The following is a 21,793-nucleotide window of genomic DNA, read 5'->3' as shown; positions in this document are numbered from 1 at the left end:
AACAGCTCGGAAAAAGTGGTATTATTGAACAACAGGCTATGGAAGCCTTCAAAGTTGCAAATTAATGTTTCTGGTTAGACGCAGGTGGTTATCAGGGTTGAACAGGTGCGAAGCGTTGACAACAGTAATTACCTTGTTTGCCAGTACAAGGATAGCGTTTTTGTCTAGTAGTCATTACTGCTGTGTTAGTGAAAGTGACAGCAATAGCGGCTGGCCATCCAGACGCTGGCAAACAAGGCAATTACTGTTGTTAACGCTTTGCAGCTGTTCAACCCTGATAACCACCTGCGTCTAACCAGAAACATTAATTTGCAACCTTGAAGGCTTCCATAGCCTGTTGTTCAATAATGCCACTTTTTTCGAGCTGTTTTCATCATCGTATTTCAACGTAGTGCAATCATGATTATTGTCAGTGGCCCCATTCAAAATGGCGGAAGACTGTTGCTATGACAGTGACGTAATTTTGGAATGTGTCTATTCTTGCAGATCCGGTCGCGAATATAACAATGAAACTTTGCTAGAGACTGATTATTTGTTATGAAACAGGGGCGTAGCCAGGGGGGTTCAAAGGGTTCGGACGAACCCCCTTTTCAGACTTAAGTTTTTTAAATCGTGATACTGGTTAACTAGAACTGAATTAACTTACACAAATCCACTGAAATGGGTAGCTACAGGTCTTCAGGCAGAGGAATTCAAGTACCTCTACTCGCTATTGCGAATGAATTTATAAGAATACACATGTTTACACGTGTACACGTGTTTACATGTGCACACCTACGAAATTCTATACTTAGGGCAGAACCCCCCTTTTGGAAATCCTGCCTACGCCCCTGTGAAACGCTGCTACTATATAGACGGGTTGCCTTTTTAAGGCTTGGTCGTTTTACCGTAAATCTTTCACATACTTTCCGAGTTCGCTAAGTCAAAAATGTATTACGGCTAATGGAGAAAATGAACGTTTCGGTTAACTTTATTAAGCAAGAGTTAGCCAGCCTTCAGAACAGAAAGTATGTTATAGAGAAAGGTTCGAGCTATAACATATCCAGCGTGTAAGGTGAAGGCTGAACGAGAAGATGATTTTCTCTCAATCTCAGGTTTTTTGGAAAGCGATAAAACTCGCTGAAAACATTCTTTGCAAGACTTTGCTACTACTTAGAATGATAGACTGGATGATTTTAACTCACCTTGTACCTTTGAAGAATCAAAAAACGTTTGTCAAACTATTTTTAAAAATAGGTTTTTTGTTGACTTGACCAACATTGTAATCATGCGTAAAACGGAAAGTCGCGTTTTCTCGCGTTACACAAGGGACACGTCCTATATAGGCAACCCGTCTATAGGTAGCTGGACTGATTAGCTACATACCAGAAGTCCCTTTTGAAAATCTGGATCTGCCTCTGTAGCTATATACATAATATATACTGAAATAATTATAATGTTGAATCATTCACATTGCTATAGCGAGATTATAATTTTAAGGTACATGAGAACTTAGAACAAACAGATACAGTAGTTAAGAAGCTGCCCTGAATTACTGTACATAGTTTGGTGTAGCTACACATATACTTACTGTCATCTAATCCATTAACTCCCAAAAGTAAACAATTAAAGGAGCACCACAATGTAAGAGCACGTTTTAAATTCTTGCACCCCATTCAAGCAACACTCCTGTAAGCACTAATCCTGCACACTTTATCTCTTTATGTACAAGTAGCTACACTGGTAAGATATCTTACATAAGACATCAACATAAGGATCACTATACGTGATGCTAGTTACCATTGGTATGTATAGATTAAATATTTTGAACCCTTTGTATAATTTTAAAGGAAGCCAGTTGTTTATCACTTTGTTGCAATAACTTAATCTAGTCTATTTTGGTTCTTACTTTCATTCCTCTATTAACACTAATTTCAACTTTTTTGCTTCACTACAGATATTGCTACATGTTACAGTGTAAGTCACTCTTTATGGTAAAGGTATTACTTTACATTTACTTACAGTACAGTCCATTTATAATTTCACATTTCTATGTGTGGCTCCACGTCTGAGACGTAACAATGTATTGTGTGCCACACAGCAATGTCATCTTGCTTGGTGCACATATTTGGCAATATACCTTACATCTGTAGTATGCCACGTATGGTGTCGCTGGCCACGGAATCTTCTTGATTCTAAGTCACAGCATGTCAGGCTAATGTATTAATTGTATTCACCTTACCTGATATGATGTGTGAAGGTCCTACCCTTCATTGATGAATGTCAAAGTCTAGTAGTGGTTGCACAAATGAGGTCTCATCTTAAATATTGTAATGTATTTACATGTTTATGGTTCTCTCTCTTTCTGCCATACCTTGGAGGAGACTTCAAACTATCAAGCTGCAGTTCTTTTTACAAATATTACTGTACTTTGTATTTTTTGTTACTGTACCATGGATTTCATGAGATGCAGAATGAATGGGAGTATGGTGATTATGTCTGTAAGGTGGAGTCGGCTTGTTTTGCTCCATTGGTTTTTGCAAAACTGGGCACATGAGAAAAGAAGCAATCACTTTTATCGCTGGCTTGTTGAACTCCTCTCAAAATGCAATGCCTTATATTATATATACTAACACATTGAATTGGCTTTGCTGCACCCTATCTTTTTCATTACTAACTGATCTTGAGGTCAGCCACCATGCATGTTCCTCCAGGAAAGTCGCCTCTTATCTTTATTTAATAATTATATATATATATATATATATATATACTATACAAGACTAGATTCATAGGTACCAAAATAGTGTGATGGTGTTGAGGATGTCAGATGGCAACTTGTGCCAACTGCCCAAACTAATTACTTAAAATATTGGTTAATTACAACATACAAAGACACTTACTTAGGCACATAAATGATTAAAATTTACAGGACAGGAGAGATTAGAGCACTTACAACTGGGATACAAGTAATAGAGAGTAAAACCGTTGTTAAATGTATGGACAAAATGATTCCAAAATTAGTTTGAAATTAAATTGATTTAAATTGTATCAATATAAACCTCATTTAATAGAATAAAACTGTAATGAAGTTTAGAGCTACATGATCTAGTAGGATTGTTACTAAATGATATGAAATTGAGTACGTATGTTAAAGCTATTATTAGTGAATAAGAAAGCAAGTTGTTGGCAAGTCTAATTATATACATAAAGGTAGCATTCCAAGCTTGATCAAATGAGTTTTATAGTTTTTTGAGGAATATTCATTATGAAAAACTTAGTAGTGACTCTTCACTGTATGCACTGAAGTAAATTAATGTATTTTATAAGGTGCAGTCTCCAAAGAGGTGAACGGTAAGAAAGTGCTATGGATTATTTATATGTATAATAATTAATACATAGATAGTTGTAAAAGTACCCATCTCATATATGCATGCTGTATTGGATTGTCATTAGTGCAATACTGAAATGGAGATTTCCACACACACACATGCACACACAGGTAGATAAAATGCCCTAACCATGTACATCATCCCAGCACTGGCTGTAAAAGTGCCTAATATGGTAGCAGATATACCTATGCAACTGTTCCAAACTTACAACCAGCTAGAGTTAATGTATTCTACAATACAACAAAACACAAGTGAGAGATGGGATTGTTTCTTCATTCAGTCTGTATATATTTTTTTATTATACACTCATCAGTGGTCTACATAGGCATACTCTTTGTATTTTTACTGTATTAAAGAAGCAGAGTAGGAGATTCACTAGACTACCCATGGCTACAAGGAAGACTAAAGAAGGCATATACCAACGTATGCACCCCTCTTTCCTTTAGTCAGAACTCACTATTATTCAGTTTCTGGCTTGACTCTAGAGGTGTACCGATAATCGGATCGGCTATAATATCGGCCACCAATATGGCAATTTTTACCAATATGGGTATCGGTACAGAACAGCAGGAGGACCGATATCGCTACCGATATTTATACAGTAGTAATAGTTTGTACATAAACGGATTGTGCATTGGTTTTCTACGTTATTCATGTGGTTCTTTAGTGCCAGTGGCTTATTGTTCACTATGAAACAAGCGCTACGTTACGAGAAGCCATATAAATACACGCGATTCTACTGTCTGTTGCTGGAAAGCTTATCACAGACACAGTCTTTATAAATGAAGCAGTTATAGAGTAGCTACCTTGTAATAAAAAGAAGGGTCACGGGATAACCAAGGAAACTTGCTGTCACAGTACCAGCTTTCTCACAAACCATTAGAATGCAGAAATATCCTACAAGGCTTCATGGGAGTATACATAAAAAATGTTTGTGGGTGACTAATTGTCTGGATTGCACAATAGAAACCCAAGCTGTGTACCACCACAGGCAGAGTATAGCAATGAATACATGCACATGTTGTTGTAGGGTAGGTAAATGTACACTTTTAACTATAATGCAAATATCGGAACGACTATCGGTTATCGGCCTCTTTTGGTGGCACCAATATCGGATATCGGTACATGCCAAAAACCCATATCGGTACACCTCTACTTGACTCACCAATCACACAATATCACTCTACCTCACTGCCTCGATATCACCTTCCATCCTGACTACTAGGTTGCCACCTACACAAAAATAATCAGTATATGTGACTGGGCCTGTAAAAATAGGGCATGTGGGCACATGATATTCCTCTACTTTTTCAAATTTCATCACTCATACCTTTTTGTACCATTATGCTATGGTAGTGCAATTTTTAGCTCTATTTACACATTTAATTGTCATTATGATACAAGTTGCAGAATGCAAATATTCTGTTCCAGTACTGAAATATTACCTGTAGAGTGGCAGGGTGTAGTTTGTGCCCACGTGCACTGTTTTTGCAGACCTGGTCATATATATATATATATATATATATATATATATATATATATACTATACACATGTCCATTAGAGAATTCTGATCAACAAGCACCCAGATAGTTTCCATATGCCCATTAATAGACACTTTGACCATATAGTACAACATAAGGCCTTACTATATAAGCACAAGTCAGGTCTTTTACTCGATGTACCGTATTTCAAAAGCTAAAAACAGAAATGTGCAAACAAGTAGGGTTTTCGCTCAGCAGGTCATATTAATTTCGTGAGCAACTTGTCCATCAATTAAAGCTGGTTTCTGAACCCATTCTATTAATAGGCCAAATAGAGCTATGGAAACCATAAAAGGATGTTAAATCCTTATAAATTGAATGGCAATTATTATGACCATACAGATAAAATGATGCCTTTCCCATAAAAAGTGACTTTCAAGAGTCTTTTGTATGCTATCATTTAGGGTCAGGTTATTTAAATAACAGATTTAATTAGATGGCTTCTAATCAACTTACATAACTTGGATTCAAATATTTAATCTATACATACCAACAACAGTCACCAGCAGGTTTCAACCCATAAATTTATACCTATGGTATACTGTAAGATATCATCCTGTTGTACATGTGTTTAAAGCAGAACTAAAGTGTATAGCTACTCAGTAAAGTAGTAATGAGGATTGTTTCTGTGTTTTAATGGTAGTTGAAACCTTTTACAGCTACTACTTAAATAGCTAGAATGCAACTGTTCCTGTAGATGTAGATATATATTATACAATTACCAGCGTACAGTGTATATGTGTGTGAATATATAAGACTATACATAATAATATTATGGAATGGTTTTGTACATGGAAGCTTTGTGTATCAGAACATCTGAGAAAAGATAGCTCCCTCACTTTTGGTAAACAATGTTTATGTATTGATAGTTTTGTTTTATTAGAATAGTCATTGTTTAACTGTCAATATTTGAATATGTACATTACTTTCAGTTGATGTACACACCATTCTGTATGGTAAACATCTTTTGGAATTATCAAAAGTTGTTTGCATGTCAAAGCTGTTTTAACAATGTTTAAAAGTTACAACTTGTATAGATACAATTATACCAACAAACTACATAATATATGTATGATTATCAGTCACTATCTATCACTAGAAGTAAAATGCTGCCATGACTAGAAACAAACCTAATATGTGACCAGATTTTACAGAACCGAACCAAATCGCACATCAGGCAAAATCAAACTAACACCACCAGTGGATAGCTACACTATCGTACTACAAGTTTTGACCCTCAGCACTACTCAAACTACACGAGGCTGGTTTTAATAGACGTCTTTTCTGGGTGGTGTGGAGTGCCCAAATGGCGGTTTCAGGCCTTGTGAAGGACCTGGCTTGCCAAGAATCAGTGGTTTACTGGTGGACAGCCCTACAATGTTGGCCAGACGTGTTCTCTGTAGATTTTGCTACATATCAGCCACTAAGGAGCCAGCACAGCCCTGTAATCTCGTGTCTGGACTCCAATCGTGGTCTGCCTCCATTTTGAGGCCTATCTTTTGCCCTCCCCGCCACCCCCCAGCCTCCACCCCCCAGCCTCCACCCCCCAGCCTCCACGCCACTCCCCAGCCTCCACCCCTTTGTGAGCACTCGTGATACTACTTCGCTCGTCCAACTGCTCAGATTTTCTATCTTATTTGGCGGGAAACTGTACAAGCAGCTACAAGTACTGGAAGTGGCTTGAAAGGTAACAGATTGATGCATCTTTTGTGTAAATTTCATACGCGTGCTTGCTATCCTTGGAGAGTTATGCTGGCTTCAATTCTTCAAAACCGTTTATCTCGAAACTTCTAATGTGCGATTTGGATCGTTTTTCCAAAATCCAGTCACATATGATACACACAGTACTGTGTGTCATCTGATTAAGTTAACGGGACATGGGATTATCCCTTTGCGTAATTGGTCATTTAATTTTTCAGCAGTAACATATAAATTATATGAAGGATATATACTGTGGAATGATAATGATGATAATGATGATGATGATAATAAATAAATACTTTAGACTATGATAGCGATGATAAATAAATACCTTAGACTTATCTAGACACTTCAGAATGTCTTTACACACAGTTATCGACAATTTATTTTGAATTGTTATCATGGATTCCATGCAGTTTTTAAATTCTCAAAGCTAGGTACAATGCACATTCAGTTTGCAAGAGTAGTAGTAAAATTAAAAGTGCAAGTACAGCCTGCTGTCGTACAGGCAATGGTTTTTTTACTTTTGATTAGCAGTAGGTCTTAATCAACTCTCCACTTGGTCTGGAAGTAGGCCTGTCTCAAATATATATTGTATGCTAGCATAATTATAACCATAATAGGCTGGAGTAGTATGCCAGCATAATGCTAGCATATTAGGTGGATATTTCAAATTATGGAGCTTAATTCCATGAAAATAGATGAATACTCCCCAATAGAGCAGTCAGTGGAACTGCAATCTGCAGTAGAGTACTAAATGTATTGTACATAGCTCCTTAGATCGATGCTCTCTAATAAAATAATTGCTTTAATTTGTAGTGAAATACCCTAATAGAGCATTCACTGATTAAAATGTTCCAAGATAATAGGAGCATAATATATTAAGCATAATAGGAACACTGAAGAAGCACAATTGAATTTCAGTAGCATTATTGCACTTACTACTATCGGAATGGCAAAAATGCATTATTTGGTGTGAGAACTTTTAGTTAACACTATGTAGTACAAATATTTGATTAGGTAAAATTTTGATATATCCAAACAATCAAGCATTTTCACGAGCAAAATTTTGATGAAATTCTTGACATTGTATTCAAAAATACAACTAATACAGAGGGAAATTTTGGAAATACTGCATAACAGACCATCAAATTTGTCAAATTTTTACCCTGATGAACTTTGTGCTATAATAATTATGGTAATGTGCTGCTATAAAATTCTCCTAAATGTGTAATGAATGTGCAAATCATCACAGTAGTACAATTAATAACATTATGCCAGTTAGCTAATCGACTACACAAAGTGAGTGAAATGCTTGCCAAAACAGATGCATCCAACAAAGTAAAAGTAACCTGCAACTAAAATAGCTGTGCTACAAATATTAATTCAAGTTTTCATAGCGATCAGTGGCTGTCTTTTGTAAAACAATATTATAACAGAAAGCACTTTTGTAAACTACACAATATCACCCCTGTACCATATCCCTATGATGAACTCATGATTAATAAAGACTGTCCAGAAAGCATATTCTATATACTAATATATTTTTTTATTGGTCCAACCACAAAAGGGTAAGGTGAGTATAAAAGGTTAAAGCCTATAGGGGTATCATCTACAAAATCACAGGATACAAAAACAAAGCATGACAAACTATAGCTACATGCACATCACTGCACAATCACATAAAAAATTATACAATAAATGTGTAAAAGGGGATCAATGGGGTACAGAGAGCATGTCATGCAAGAAAAAATTCCAGAAATAAATGCCATTAACAAAAACGAAAACCTTTGAAAGTTAATTATATAATTATATAGAATGCTTGCATAGTAAAGAGAGGGAGTGGGATCCTGTAGTAGAGTTCAGTCATGACAGCATTCACTAGACCAATGATACTTGTGGCTGATCTTCTATAAAGATGTTTTTTTTCTGAATCTCCAGGAGATTCCACACAGCACTTGCATAATCCAATATCCACTCACTGTCCATCTTATTTACTTGTGTACAATCGTGTACACTATTTTACATTTCTGAGGAGCATTTACAGATCACACATACTCCTAATTTTACTTTAAATACAATTAATTCATCTATACATATATACTGGAATTTTCCAGTCAGTTGTTCTATGCAAGTTGACACATGTGCTTAAATTGGCACTGCTGGACAGTTAACAGGTTCAAGCAAGATTTAAGCAAAAGCTCACGTGTCCTATTGATACTGTACATGTGGGTAAACTAATGGCCTTTGAGCCATCTGACTATCTAGTGTATGTGTGATCATAATAGGACAACATGTACCCTGTCATTACATCCTTCAGGCCACCCCTAATCACACCCATAATGGGTAGTAGTTGCAACAAAAAGTTTACACTTATCCCCAAGAATAGATTCATATTACCATTCCTTCTTCTCCACAGCAGATAGATTATGGAATCACCTACCCAATCATGTACATAGTAGAAACTGATAATGTAATGTAGGAACTTTTAAATCTTTACTTGTATAGTCTAGTTGATAATTAATCATGTACACTTTACACAACTTGAGGTCAGTACATCACATAAGGTAATAAATTTTCATTGATTTATATACCTGCCAGCAGATAAATATTATGCAAAATATTATATACTGCAGTTTGTATACACAGCTAAGAGCAATAGTACAAAAATAAAATGGGATATCATTAAAGCAGCAGCAACATAAAAAGTTATACGTGTTACTTATCAACGTAACAATATTGTATGAGCAATGTAAATTTATTGTTGTGATTGTTCCTATCTCATAATACGTTACCAGTCTTCTGGATCAATTTCATTCATCACTCCAATGAAGGATTCACGAAAATCAACAGCTTCATCAATCTTGCTGTGTACATATAAACATACTGTATATAACTAATTAATATACATACTAAAATACAGTCTATATATATATATATATGTGACTGAATTTTACAAAACAAGGCTTCCTGAATCCACACACATTCAATTTTCTGACTTTCAGCAACTGTAACTTGACTAATCAGTAAGCTATTGACCTAACGTTTATACACAATTCTTCCATATCATAGCATTATACAATTCCAAGTCAAATTTTGAAACTAATGTCATGCTCCTACATGGAGTTATGGTCTGTATGGAAGCCTTGTTTAGTGAAATTCAGTCACATATTTTTATGTAATGTGAAGGGTATTTTACAGTACTATCATTTTATTATCATTTAGAATGATAACTAACTATCATTATGCAGCAGTATCTGAGTGGCACATGTGTTAGTTATTAATTTAACATTATTTCATAGTATAAGAAATCAGAAATGTGTTTGTGTGCTGCTGCTTGTGACACAACAGCATACTCACATTTCACACACAGTGGCATTCCTCCTGCTACTATCATCAATAATACTATCAACAAAATCTCTCATTGGTATTTCATTGTTGTTATTGGTAATGTCTGGTGTAGGCGGTATACAGTATTTGGTAATTTTCTTGATTTTCACCCTGTAAGGTAAATTTCCATTATCAAAAAAGCTATCAGTGGTATCATTAGCAAAACAAAAGTGAATGCTAAAAGTAAATCTGGATCAAAACTTTCAATAAGTGGTACCATAGAAACCACAATCATTAGTTGTAATATGAAAAAATCAAAAACATTTAGTTTGTTAGTCACATATGGCGAAGAAGCTACGCCCCTGCCAAGAGGTCTTGTGAAATGAAATGAGAATAGTAAAGAAAAGGCAAGTATGTACAGAGACAATAGAAGGGCACGTAATTATGTCCTGTTGTAAATAAACGCCTTTAAAATTTATATTACTACTAAATAAGCGCACCAGAATAGGCTTGTGAGGCTGTTGTCTCCAAGGTTGTCTCATTACTTGTCTTTTCGTGTTGAAGGGATTTAGTCACAATTGGTGAGTTTAACTATACATGTATTTGTGTTGTAAAACTTAATTGTAAAAAGGCGATTAGCACATATCATGATAAACATGTATTTGTCACAATAGAGTCTCTCACGATTATTACGAGACATTGGACCAGGGTAAAAAAATTTACTGCTATATTTAGAGGTTGTAGCATTATCTTAGTATCTTAATAAATAATCCTCCATGATCACTAATCACTAATAGTACAGTGAAAACTGGTCATTATTCAGGCTGTAGGGACAAAAATTTTCTGACCTAGCTTTTTAAAGAGGTGACTGCATTTTGTGGCCTTAAAAAAGGTAAGAAGCATGCTGTTCTAACTGGCTATAGAGATGGATTTAGTGTGTGACAGCGTATGAGACAGTGAGTGCTGGCAGCAAGGAGGCAGCCAATCTGTTAGAGCACCAAAGGCACTGCTTCAGACTTAGGCAGTTGGCTGTCAGCCCAAAGTGTAAAAGTTTCACTATTGGTCCTTATAAGCTCCTGATGAAGAAAGTGATGAAGTCATTATCCATAGGATATATTTTTCAGAGTATCCATTTCAGTTCTACAATACAGTAGCCAAGCATAAGATGAACATAGCACAGCATTCCGGTGGTTTAGTGGTGACCACAATACTGCCTGAGGTAAACTGTGGTGAGATTTGAGACTACCGGAAGCCCTGGAATGCCTTCAACACATGAAATACCAAATATCTAATGCCTGGCTTTCATCCACAGTGGACCTGTCTTGGTGGCCACTTGTACAGAAGGAAAACAGCTGCCACACAGTCTTTCGAGCGAACAGCTAGTTTCCACACCTCTTAATTATCAATTTGTAAAATCTTGAGCAAAATTGTGTGTGCGAGCAAGTGTGATGTTGTGCATTGGCAGTGCCGTGTATATGGTTGCTGCCTAGCATTGACACATCACGAGTATTGAAGTCACAATGTGTTACTGTATCATCCATCTAAATACAATCTCTGAAGGTGTAATTTAGTGTAGAGAGCAATCTTCCACAAGAAGTGACCTGCAGGTTTCAGTGTATATTGTTAACCATTAATATTGTTCACCACTGTGATTGTGAACTGTATGTACAGTGAAACCTCACTTAGTGGCCACCTCTTTAATAAGACCACCGCATTATATTGGCCACCTCTAGTATATCCCAAATATAGCTAAGCAGTACTTTATGACCTCATTAATAAGGCCACCTTGTTATTCAGGCCAAATTTTTTGGTTCCGCAGCTGGCCATATTAATGAGGTTTCATTGTAATTATGTGAATTTTTATTTTTCGTAACTTTTCTTCAGGTTTACTGATGGGCACTATGAAGCATTGTTGACTGGTCCGTACATAATGTGGTGACTTGAAATGCTAAAACAGTACGTAGCATGTCTTGTATGTACATGTAATGTGTTGTAATGTGTCCACACATCCACACATCTTAGAAATAAATATAATTGTATTTTCTATACTCAGTTCCATTGTGCCACTGGGTCATAAGTGGGTTGAGTATGGATCATCCAGGACATTTGAGTCACATTTTGTCCTGGCCAAGTGGATCTCATCCACTGACAGAATAATTATACAGGATCACATCACGTGTATAAATTACGGTGGAACTTGTTTATTGCCACCTTCACTCAATAAACAGGTAACAGTGTATAAATTCTCAATTGGAATTGGCTTTTCAAGAGAGGTTGTCTTTCTATACTGGTGGCCATTAAGACATACTAGAGATGCAACAATATCCTCCACTTAGTGTCGTTTGATAGTGATACAATGGAGACTATGTATTGTTGCATTTAAATACTATACTATTATATTGCAACTCTAGCACGTATTTATAACAGGAATGTTTGTTAACTGTTTAGACATACTGGAGCAACACCCACTCATCTGGATTCTACAAATGGAGTTATATCAACTTGTCATCGTACTTACTTGTTACTCCCATTGTGCTTGGATGAATATAGCTACATGCCGTCATGTGAGACTTGCTACCATGGCGGGCCACTGGAAAACATTTTCATAGCAGTTATTTTACAGTCATTATTGTACAATTCTTACATTATTGTTGTGAAAAGTGTTTGGTATTCATTTGTCCTCTGTATGTTGTAATGCACTTGTCAATTTCATGTCCCACCCCCCCACCCCCGGGGCGTCCCCACACCCCAGGTGGGGATTTGACATTGCTTCTTGTCCCCACCACTGGGGCAATTGACAGTTGTCCCGGGGCGGACCGATTTTCGGTAGTTGCATTTCTAAACAATAAAATCGCGCTTGCTATAGCTAATTTTACTAGCTACAGGGCAGGCTTATTACTAGTCGCATGCATGAAATATGCGCTTAGTCATCCTTGAGGTGTCGTTAAATCCCCTACTATAGGGGTGGGGACATAGTGGGGATTTGACAGCCGATTTTGCCCCAGTAGTGGGGAATTTGACACCACGATTTGTCAAATCCCCTGTATTCCCCCCACCCTCCCCGGGGGTGGGGGGGTGGGGAATGAAATTGACAAGTGCATAATTACATGTGTAATTTTTGTGTGGGGGTGCTATAAAATGCAATAATGCATGGTGACAATTGGCTAGCTACATGTGCTAATTACTCGCAGCTTGTGTCAACAACTGGTAACCGCAGTTGTACTCTATGTAATTCTTTAAGCCGCGCCCTTAGAGGGACAAATTACGTCACGGTGGGGGCAACTAAATTTAAAAACGAACGATGGTATGCAGCACCATAGATTATATCTGTGGACTATAATCTATGGCAGCACACTTCATTGTGGCTATATGCACTGATTAACTATACATAGAGCGCCAGTTCATCAATACCCAGTGACCGCAGTTGTGCTCTGCGTCATTCTTTAAATTCCGAGTAAAATTCTTAGAGAGCAAATTACGTGGAGAGCAAATTACGTAGAGAGCAATCCTTTTTTCAACCTGTGGTGGTATGTTGTCGTCCTGCTCTCCTTGTAAAGCTGTATTGGACATCGTCTGTGTTTCGTTAAGCGCTGGTTTGTGTGTGAAAGATTTGTACAATGGTTCTAGCCGCTGTGTGCTTCTCGGTTCTGTGGTGCTGACGCCTTGTGAATTCGAGCGTCGCGCTGGAAGAGGGAATACCAAGAATTGGAAGAAATCTATTCGCTATTGTGGGAGACCATTAGGAGAATTTTTGGAGTCGTATACTAGTTCGGAAGGAAGAAAATGTTTTAAGTTTGTTTCGTCACTTTTTGATTCTTCAACAGCCAAGACATCCGGGGTAACCATGAGATTTGTCCGCGTCATCTGTTTTACAGCCAAGTGTTGCTTTAGCTAGTCTTAGTACATCGTCTTGCTTAGTGGATACTTTGGATACTGGCAAGGTTTTGACTCCTGTGGTTGCTTGTACTGAGTCAGTTGCTTCTGTCAGCAATGTTTCAATTAACACTTCACCAGTGCCAGTCAACAAGTCCTTAGTTAGTGCTCCACCATCTTTATTCAGCAAATCCTCAATTGTTATTTCATCATCTACAGTCAGCAAGTCCTCAGTTAGTACTTTACCATCTACAGTCAGCAAGTCCTCAGTTAGTACTTCACCATCTACAGTCAGCAAGTCCTCAGTTAGTACTTCACCATCTACCGTCAGCAAGTCCTCAGTTAATACTTCACCATCCACAGTCAGCAAGTCCTCAGTTAATACTTCACCATCTACAGTCAGCAAGTCCTCAGTTAGTACTTCACCATCTACAGTCAGCAAGTCCTCAGTTAATACTTCACCATCTACAGTCAGCAAGTCCTCAGTTAGCACTTCACCATCTACAGTCAGCAAGTCCTCAGTTAGTACTTCACCATCTACAGTCAGCAAGTCCTCAGTTAATACTTCACCATCTATAGTCAGCAAGTCCTCAGTTAATACTTCATCATCTTCAGTTAGTGAGTCATCAGTTGATAACTTAGTCAGCAAATCCTCAGTTAATACTTTATCATCTCCAGTTACTACAGCCGTTGCAGCTGATGATCCAGATCTTTTGTTATCTTCCCTTGAAGCCAGCCCCAGTCACACCCCGTCACCTGTTTCAGATCTAAATAACTGTCCTTTGTGCAATAAGCATTTCTCCTCCTGTTCACATCTCTGGCAGCACATTAATTCTGTTCATATTTCAAGGTCTACCTTTCCACCTGCTGACTTTTTTGACTCTTGTAATTGTTTGATTTGCTCACAACCTTCCTGCCGTTGGGCTTCTCACTTACGTTTTCATAATTCTGGATGTAGACGTCTTCTGAGTACAGGAAAACATTGTCGTGCACCACTTGTAAATGCTAATACTGTGTCAAGCATTCCCTTATCTCAGTTGTCCATCCCATGTGCCTCCACTCCCCCTATCATTGATGAACCTTCCTCCACTTCATCTGATCCATTACAAATTGGTTTAAACTCTGTTGCATGTGGCTCTTTTCAAGGTCCTGTGGATATGGAATCTGAGGTACTTACCTTTATGATGGACCATGTTATGGTTTGTCCTGTTAATACTATTGCCCATGTTCCTTGTAGTGTCCGCTCTCTTTTAGCCAGGGTCTTAAGTGTTGAACTTCGTAAAGCTTGCTCATCTGTTTGGGGTTTTGTTCGCTTGACTATGTTTGCAAAAGCTGTTCTACGCATTCCAGCTACTAATAGTCAACGTCGTCGCTTTGTCATGTCTTCTGTTTTACTCGACCGTTTACATATTTGGAATCAGTCTGGGGGCATTCATAGCCTTTGGAATTCTTTGCTAGATGATCTCAAAGTTTCTAAGCCTCGTGGAGGGGTTTCCCATGGTTTGTATTGTAAGGCTCGTGCTTTGTTTTGGGCTAGGGAGGGAAGATATAGTAATGCTGTTCAGGCCCTTTCATCTCAGGGTGTTGCTGGTCATGATGATGATTCTGCATATGAAGATTTGCTCCATCGTCACCCTTCTTCGCCATGTCCAGATGTAAGTGTGTTGCCTTCTAAGCCTGCATTCACAGTTGATGACTCAGTGGTTTTGTCTTGCTTGCGAGCATTTCCAAAGGGGACCAGCCCTGGAGCTTCCAAACTCCGTGCTCAACATTTGTTGGATGCGATTGCTGGGTCCACTGCTCCTGCCGCTCGTGATTGTCTTCTTTCTCTAACCTGTCTGATGAACCATTTGCTTTCTGGAAAAGCTCCTTCTTGTCTTTCTCCTTGGTTGTGTGGAGCTCCTTTGACTGCTTTGCTAAAGAAAGGTGGAGGGGTCCGCCCAATTGCTGTGGGTGAAGTAATTAGGCGGCTAGCAAGTCGATTATGTTGTCTTGCTGTTCGTCCTTCTCTCCCTAGTATTTTTATCCCCTACGGTCAAGTGGGGGTTGGAATTCCTGGGGAGTTGGAGACCGCTATCCACGTTACTCGTCATTATATTTACCAACATGCTTCTGACTCTTCCTTAGCTCTGTTAAAAATAGACATGAAGAATGCTTTCAATGAATGTAGTCGTACTGCTTTTTTCGAACGAGTTGCTGAAGATTTCCCAGAGATTTCTGCTTGGGTTAAGTGGTGCTACTCACAACCTGCTGAGCTTCGTTTTGGTTCTAGACGTATCATGGCCTCATCTGGTGTACAACAAGGTGATCCGTTGGGCCTTTTGCTTTTTTCTTTAGTTCTGTTACAGTTTATTGATTTTGTCAAGCTTCATGATTTAGTCAAATTACATCTGTGGTATTTAGATGATGGGACATTTATTGGTTCGAAATCTTCCTTACTGAAGCTTTTAGATTCTTTCTCAATTCATGGTCCCCGATTTGGTCTCCATTTAAATCTGTCCAAGTGCGAACTATTCTGGCCTTCTGGAGACTCTTTCTCTGAATTTCCCACCAGTATCAACCGAGCTGGTGAAGGTTTGGAGCTTTTGGGATCTTATATTTGGGGAACTGACAACTTTTTCGATCAGTTCTTGTTCTCTCGTTTAGCCAAGGTTACAGCTGCTCAAGACAGCATTGCAATTTTAGAAGACCCTCAAGTTGAGCTTCATTTACTACGCAGCTGCCTTGGAAGCTGCAAGATCATTCATCTTTTGCGCACAGTGCCATTCTGTATATTGCACTCCTTTTTAGAACAGTTTGATTCTAATCTTAAATCTTGCCTAAGTCGCATAATACAATGTAGTCTTCCTAATGATTCTTGGTGCCAAGCCACTTTACCATTTCGCTTGGGGGGTCTGGGCTTGCGCTCATCCTTTTCTTCCGCTGCTACGGCCTTTTTGGGTTCATGTAATAGTGTTAGTCTCCTGGCTTCTCATCTTCTATCCCAGGACTTTCATGATCTAGTGTTTCCAAATGAAGAACATGCTGTTGCTACCTTTGAAAGGTTTACATCTGATATCTTTATTCCCTCTGCTACCCAGCAGGACTTACAGGCTCTGTTAGATCAAAATCAGTATGACCAACTATTTGCTTCTTTCAACGTCCGAAACCGTGCTCGACTTACTGCTCTCTCTCACTCATCTGGTACTAGCAGTGGATGGCTCAAAGCTATTCCTCAAGTCTCCCTTGCTCTGGCTATTCCTGGTCCTGAGTTTGTTGTTGGCCTTCGTTTGTGGCTCGGAATCCCTCTATTTCCACTTTCCCCATTATGTGTGTGTCTTACTTCCATTGACCAATTTGGTGACCATCTTCTAGAATGTTCTCATGGTCCTATGAGAATTCGTCGCCATGATGCTCTAGTTGACATTGTTTATCATGCTTTGTCCCAGAGTCACTCAGGAGTTTTGAAGGAACAACGTGTTTCTTATGAAGATAATTCTCGCCCAGGTGATGTGTACCACCCTGACTTTCAGCATGGTCGTGCAGCTTATTTTGATGTGTCTGTTCGTAGCACTACCCAGCCTTCTCACATTTCTTTTTCTTCTTGTGCTGGGGTAGCTGCTGCAGCAGGTGAGTTAGCCAAGGATCAGAGACATCAAGATGCTGTAGAGGAGGCAGGGTGTGACTTTGTCCCACTTGTTGTAGAAACTTTTGGTTTTTGGTCACCATTTGCGCTTCAGACCCTTCGTACCATCGCTGAACGCACCACAGCCAGAAGTGGTGCATCAACCAAACAGGCTTGTAAACATTTGTTACAACAACTTTCAGTTTCTTTATGGACGAACAATGCCCGTATGATTTTACGGTACTGGGCTTTGCAGTGTGAGGACTCTGATTTTCCTTTCCCCAAACCCCTGTTGTAGTTAATTGTGTTTGTAGTTTAGTTGATTAAAGTCCGTGAATTTCCGAATAAAAAAATTACGTGGGGGCGACTAAATTCAAATTTCAAACTAGCCATTCTCGAAAACATATGTTTCAATCTGAACGAAACTTTTAGAACAGTTTAAAGATACATTGTCCTACATGCCAAGCGAGTATTGCGGAAAACAACAATCTGGGATTTGTATTTGGCCTCTAGGTCGACTGAGGACGACTGAAACTTCGTTTGGTGCTGAAATTACGACTGTAGGGTAATCATGTATGGTGAAATCGATGATGTGAATCTTGAGGCGATTAAGTGAATACTGAAGCGATAGCAGGGCAATCAATGTTTGGAATGCACAAAGGAACGCAAGGCATACACCTGCGGTTGCGTCTAACCGCATGCGGTAAAAATAATAAAATTTAAAAAAATGAAACTTCCCCTTTGATGTCGGCAATCTCGATCACGAAACAATCGGCATGGATTTGCTTCACTGCTTGTATGGTAGTTACTAGTGACACGATGAGTTCAACTCTAGAGTTTCAGAGGGATAGCGTAAGTGGCGGGTGAGTTACAGGAAGGCCGAATTTGACAATGTTCGTTCCTGTAAAATCCTCACGTAGTGGTCGCGTCATTTATTGTCTGCGGCGCGTTTCTGCTTTACTGGCCTCGCGACTCGTCTTGATGTGACCGGGCCTGCGAAAATAGAGCATGTGCGCACATGATTTTTGCCTACTTTTTCAAGCTTTCATCACTCATAACTTTTGTACCGTTATGCTATGGCGATGCAATTTTTAGCATATAGTAAGAATGTAACTGGCTTTATAATTCAAGTAACAAAATACAAATATTCTGTTCCAGCACTGAGATATGACCTGTAGAGTGATGCATGCCCACATGCCCTGTTTTAGCAGGCCCGGTCACATATATGTATTATATATATAATTTGTACATTTACTGATAAAATCAGAAATATTTAAGGTACATCTGCTTCATCTTTTCTTCTTCCTGTGGTAAAGAAAAAAAGATAGGTTTAAAAAGTCCCAAAGCAGGCCATAGGCCGGCTTTGATGAATACAAATACAAAAAGGAGTGAAATCTAATCCAAAACAGCCAAGCTGTAAAAAAAAGTGTGCGGCCCTCAAAAAGGCTATGGTGAAAAAAGATGTGAAATCCAAGGTGGCGGCCAAGAAATGGCTGTGATGGTAGGTTAATGGTAAAAATTTTAATAACAACAATTCAGGTGAATTTTGTGCCAATTGACCAAGCGGGGCACCAAAATTCACCTGAATTGTCGTTATTAAAATTTTTACCATTAACCTACCATCACAGCCATTTCTTGGCCGCCACCTTGGATTTCACATCTTTTTTCACCATGGCCTTTTTGAGGGCCGCACACTTTTTTTACAGCTTGGCTGTTTTGGATTAGATAGTTTTTATACTTGCAAGTGGTTATATTTTCAGCTGCAGAAGAATATCCATTTGACTTTTACAATTCCAGGAATTACTGCAAGAATATTTGGGAATAATTTTGGGAATAATAGGTGAATAAAAAAGAATTGCCAGAAAGAATAATAGGTAATTTAAAAAGCATAATGTACTCAAGCCTAATTACTGAATGATAACTGTAGAGGTGCATCGATGTGGAAATTTTCCAATATACCAATAACTGATATATTGGCTACAAAAATTACCGATTCTGATACAGATATCTAAAAGGTTTTCAGTATGAACAATACAATAAACGTTACCAAAAAGTGGTCACAAAAACCTATGTAAAGAAAAAAAATCACGAAAAAGGTAGTGGTAAAAAGGTGTGTAAAAAAGAAGAAAAAAAATAGTGTGACCACCTCAGGATTTGAACCCTGGTCATCACGAAAACCTTTGCAACTAATGCTCATTATAGTACTTATGTGCAATATCTGCCTACATCTGCTAAAAAGTCAACCTTTCACCAATACCAATGTTGGTGCACCTCTATATAGCTGTGTTATATTTGGGCGCTGTCTCCTCCTCCCTACCCTCACCCCTATGGTGTATGGCATGGAGTGTATACAAAAACTTTTGCTTGTATCACTATATGTGAGGGGAATTGCAAAAAAGGGGTCTTCCACAGACATGCTAAATATTTTATCAATTTTGGCAATTCATAAAAAAGCTATTTGACTCAAAATTTGGTCAGTGGTGAGCACCAACATAGCTTTGTGGATTGAGTCATGCGGTAGCCTAAGAAGGATGCAGGCGGTGGATGAGAAACTAATAATCACCAAATAGGGGTCTAATAGTAGGCATTCCAGTATCCGAGATTTTTAAATTAAAAAATTCTCTGTATTATAAAACCCACAAAATGACAACTCGTGTTTAACTTGGGATTGCTCCGTCATCCGAGCTCCAATGAGGATGAAAATCACTGTGGGGTTTGTCCACACGCTGATCATCATGAAAATCTTAGTTCTATTGTGCGCGTTACATATAAGTAAGTTTGGTGTTGTTTTGTAATCTTTTCAAGCCTTGTAATGTATGTAGAATACTTTAAAACTTAAAAAAAACATTCTGTCGGGTGAAAGGTAGTCACTGGTGGTTACTTTAAAGTGCGTAGTTACTTAGTGATTTTCATCTCCAAGCAGTGGCGTAGCTACACCCTGGCATTTGCCCGGGCATCACTTCACTTTGCCCGGGCATCAGAAAATGGTTGGGTCTCGCAGCCACTCAAAATATCGCGTTTAACACATAAATCCTCCCTACCCCCATTACCATTAATTTGCCAGCAGCTTCTGCCTCGGGTTCTGCCTGCCATCGACACTTGCACCCTCTCTTTAAAAAGGGGTGCGCCATAATATGAAACAAATTAGCTCTGCGCGTTCAGTTAAAATCAAAAAATGGCGCCATGTGTTCTCCACGTGATGTGTGAGTGTTTACACATTGTCTGATTATTGTTTGATGGTGCGAGGTCAGTGATAATGCTCTAAACAGAGTCCTCTAATAGCTCCCGAATTTATTTAGATGCAACGTGACACAAGGGGAACAGTGTGGAGTCAGTGTTGTACAATTTAGGAGTGGAGTGTGATATGTGATGAGAGCTATTATTAAAACACAATTGTATTAGTCACAGTGGTAGGAGATCACCAGGATTTTTGCCAGTTTGTGTAGACCTAAGTTCACTGAAGCAGAGCCAGTCAGTGGATGAATTGTCATGTTTAGTGAGTCACATCTTCAATGGAGGACTGGAGGAGGACTTATCACACAAGATCTCTTAAGTGTGTTGTGGCGCTGCACGTGATTACTACTACTACATATACATCCCACAATCGATTAGGTAGCAATCATGCAGTAGCGATTTAGCTAGATAGGCTGTATAAATGCTTATGTTCATGCACCATACAGATAGAGTTGGCAGCTATACAGAATAGCTAGCCATGCTTTGCACTAAAAACAAAATTTTATGAGTGTATGTATGAACATCCCACAGGTTGCTCACTTAGGCCAGCATTTATTAATTCCTTGTTTCCCGTAACCCGCCCGCATACCACTTTACTTCCCCATTGGTAGGGTCCGCAACGTGAAAAATGAAGCTGCAAGAAACAAATCCCCGACTATCGTAGGTATATCGTTTGCTATTTTTCAATACCGCCCAGCACTATCTATTAGAGTGGTTTATTACTTTATAGGTGTAGTAGACCAATAGATTACACACATTTTTTGTCCTTTTATCATGTTTTGCACAGGTAGTGAAAATAGGGCAGGGAACCACAGGCCATGCATGGTCCCCCAGTTTTGGTGGTCAATTCTTGTAGCAAAAGATCAACGTGCTTTTATTCTAATAGAGCAATCACAAACTGTTAGTAGCTGCTTAATTTTTAAAGTGACACCTAAAGTACTGTCTCAGAGCCCTGGGGCATGCATCCGGCTTGAATCTGTGTCTGTATGGGCTAATTAAAACACTTTTTACATTCAATTGCAAGTAGGCCTGAGTCAAATATGCTCAAAAGTTTGCCCAAAATGCTTTCAGGAATTTCCCTAAATTTTCACCTATTATGCTCATCAAATGTTCCCATTATGCTTGCATTATGCTCTTAGGT

At 38.5% G+C, this 21,793-nt stretch overlaps 2 protein-coding genes and 1 long non-coding RNA gene across 5 annotated transcripts in view; 2 read left to right on the top strand and 1 right to left on the bottom strand.

The window, feature by feature from the left end:
* The window catches only part of LOC136247197 (neurogenic locus Notch protein-like), a 59,971-nt gene extending 54,837 nt beyond the window's left edge, over nt 1–5,134 (bottom strand). Inside the window, exons 1-2 of one of the 3 annotated variants that reach the window (XM_066038835.1) lie at nt 5,016–5,134; nt 4,534–4,601 (exon numbers count right to left, since the gene is read on the bottom strand). Coding sequence is in view for 1 of the 3 variants with exons in the window: in XM_066038834.1 (XP_065894906.1) it covers nt 1,571–1,655 (85 nt within the window). In the remaining 2 variants the exon portion in view is untranslated. Of the gene's footprint in view, nt 1–1,570; nt 1,712–2,119; nt 2,175–2,221; nt 2,409–4,533; nt 4,602–5,015 lie in introns of those variants that run through there. The other 2 variants (XM_066038836.1, XM_066038834.1) reach the window with 2 other exon arrangements.
* Nucleotides 5,135–10,240: 5,106 nt separating this feature from the next.
* On the top strand, nt 10,241–12,592 carry LOC136244594 (uncharacterized). Its single transcript, XR_010695458.1, has 3 exons — nt 10,241–10,522; nt 11,826–11,897; nt 12,390–12,592. It is a non-coding gene; the product is annotated as an uncharacterized lncRNA (long non-coding RNA).
* A 3,298-nt stretch (nt 12,593–15,890) lies between these two features.
* Nucleotides 15,891–17,746, top strand: LOC136244585 (uncharacterized). The gene has a single exon (XM_066036151.1). It carries the CDS (start codon nt 15,959–15,961, stop codon nt 17,714–17,716), a length of 1,758 nt encoding a protein of 585 aa, XP_065892223.1. The 5' UTR covers nt 15,891–15,958; the 3' UTR covers nt 17,717–17,746.
* The last annotated feature ends 4,047 nt before the right edge of the window (nt 17,747–21,793 follow it).

This window comes from Dysidea avara, chromosome 2 (assembly GCF_963678975.1).
Source record: "Dysidea avara chromosome 2, odDysAvar1.4, whole genome shotgun sequence".
In the NCBI taxonomy this organism is placed as follows: domain Eukaryota; kingdom Metazoa; phylum Porifera; class Demospongiae; order Dictyoceratida; family Dysideidae; genus Dysidea; species Dysidea avara.
The sequence above is the reverse complement of the archived record's forward strand: the minus strand, read 5'-3'. Positions and strand labels throughout refer to the sequence as shown.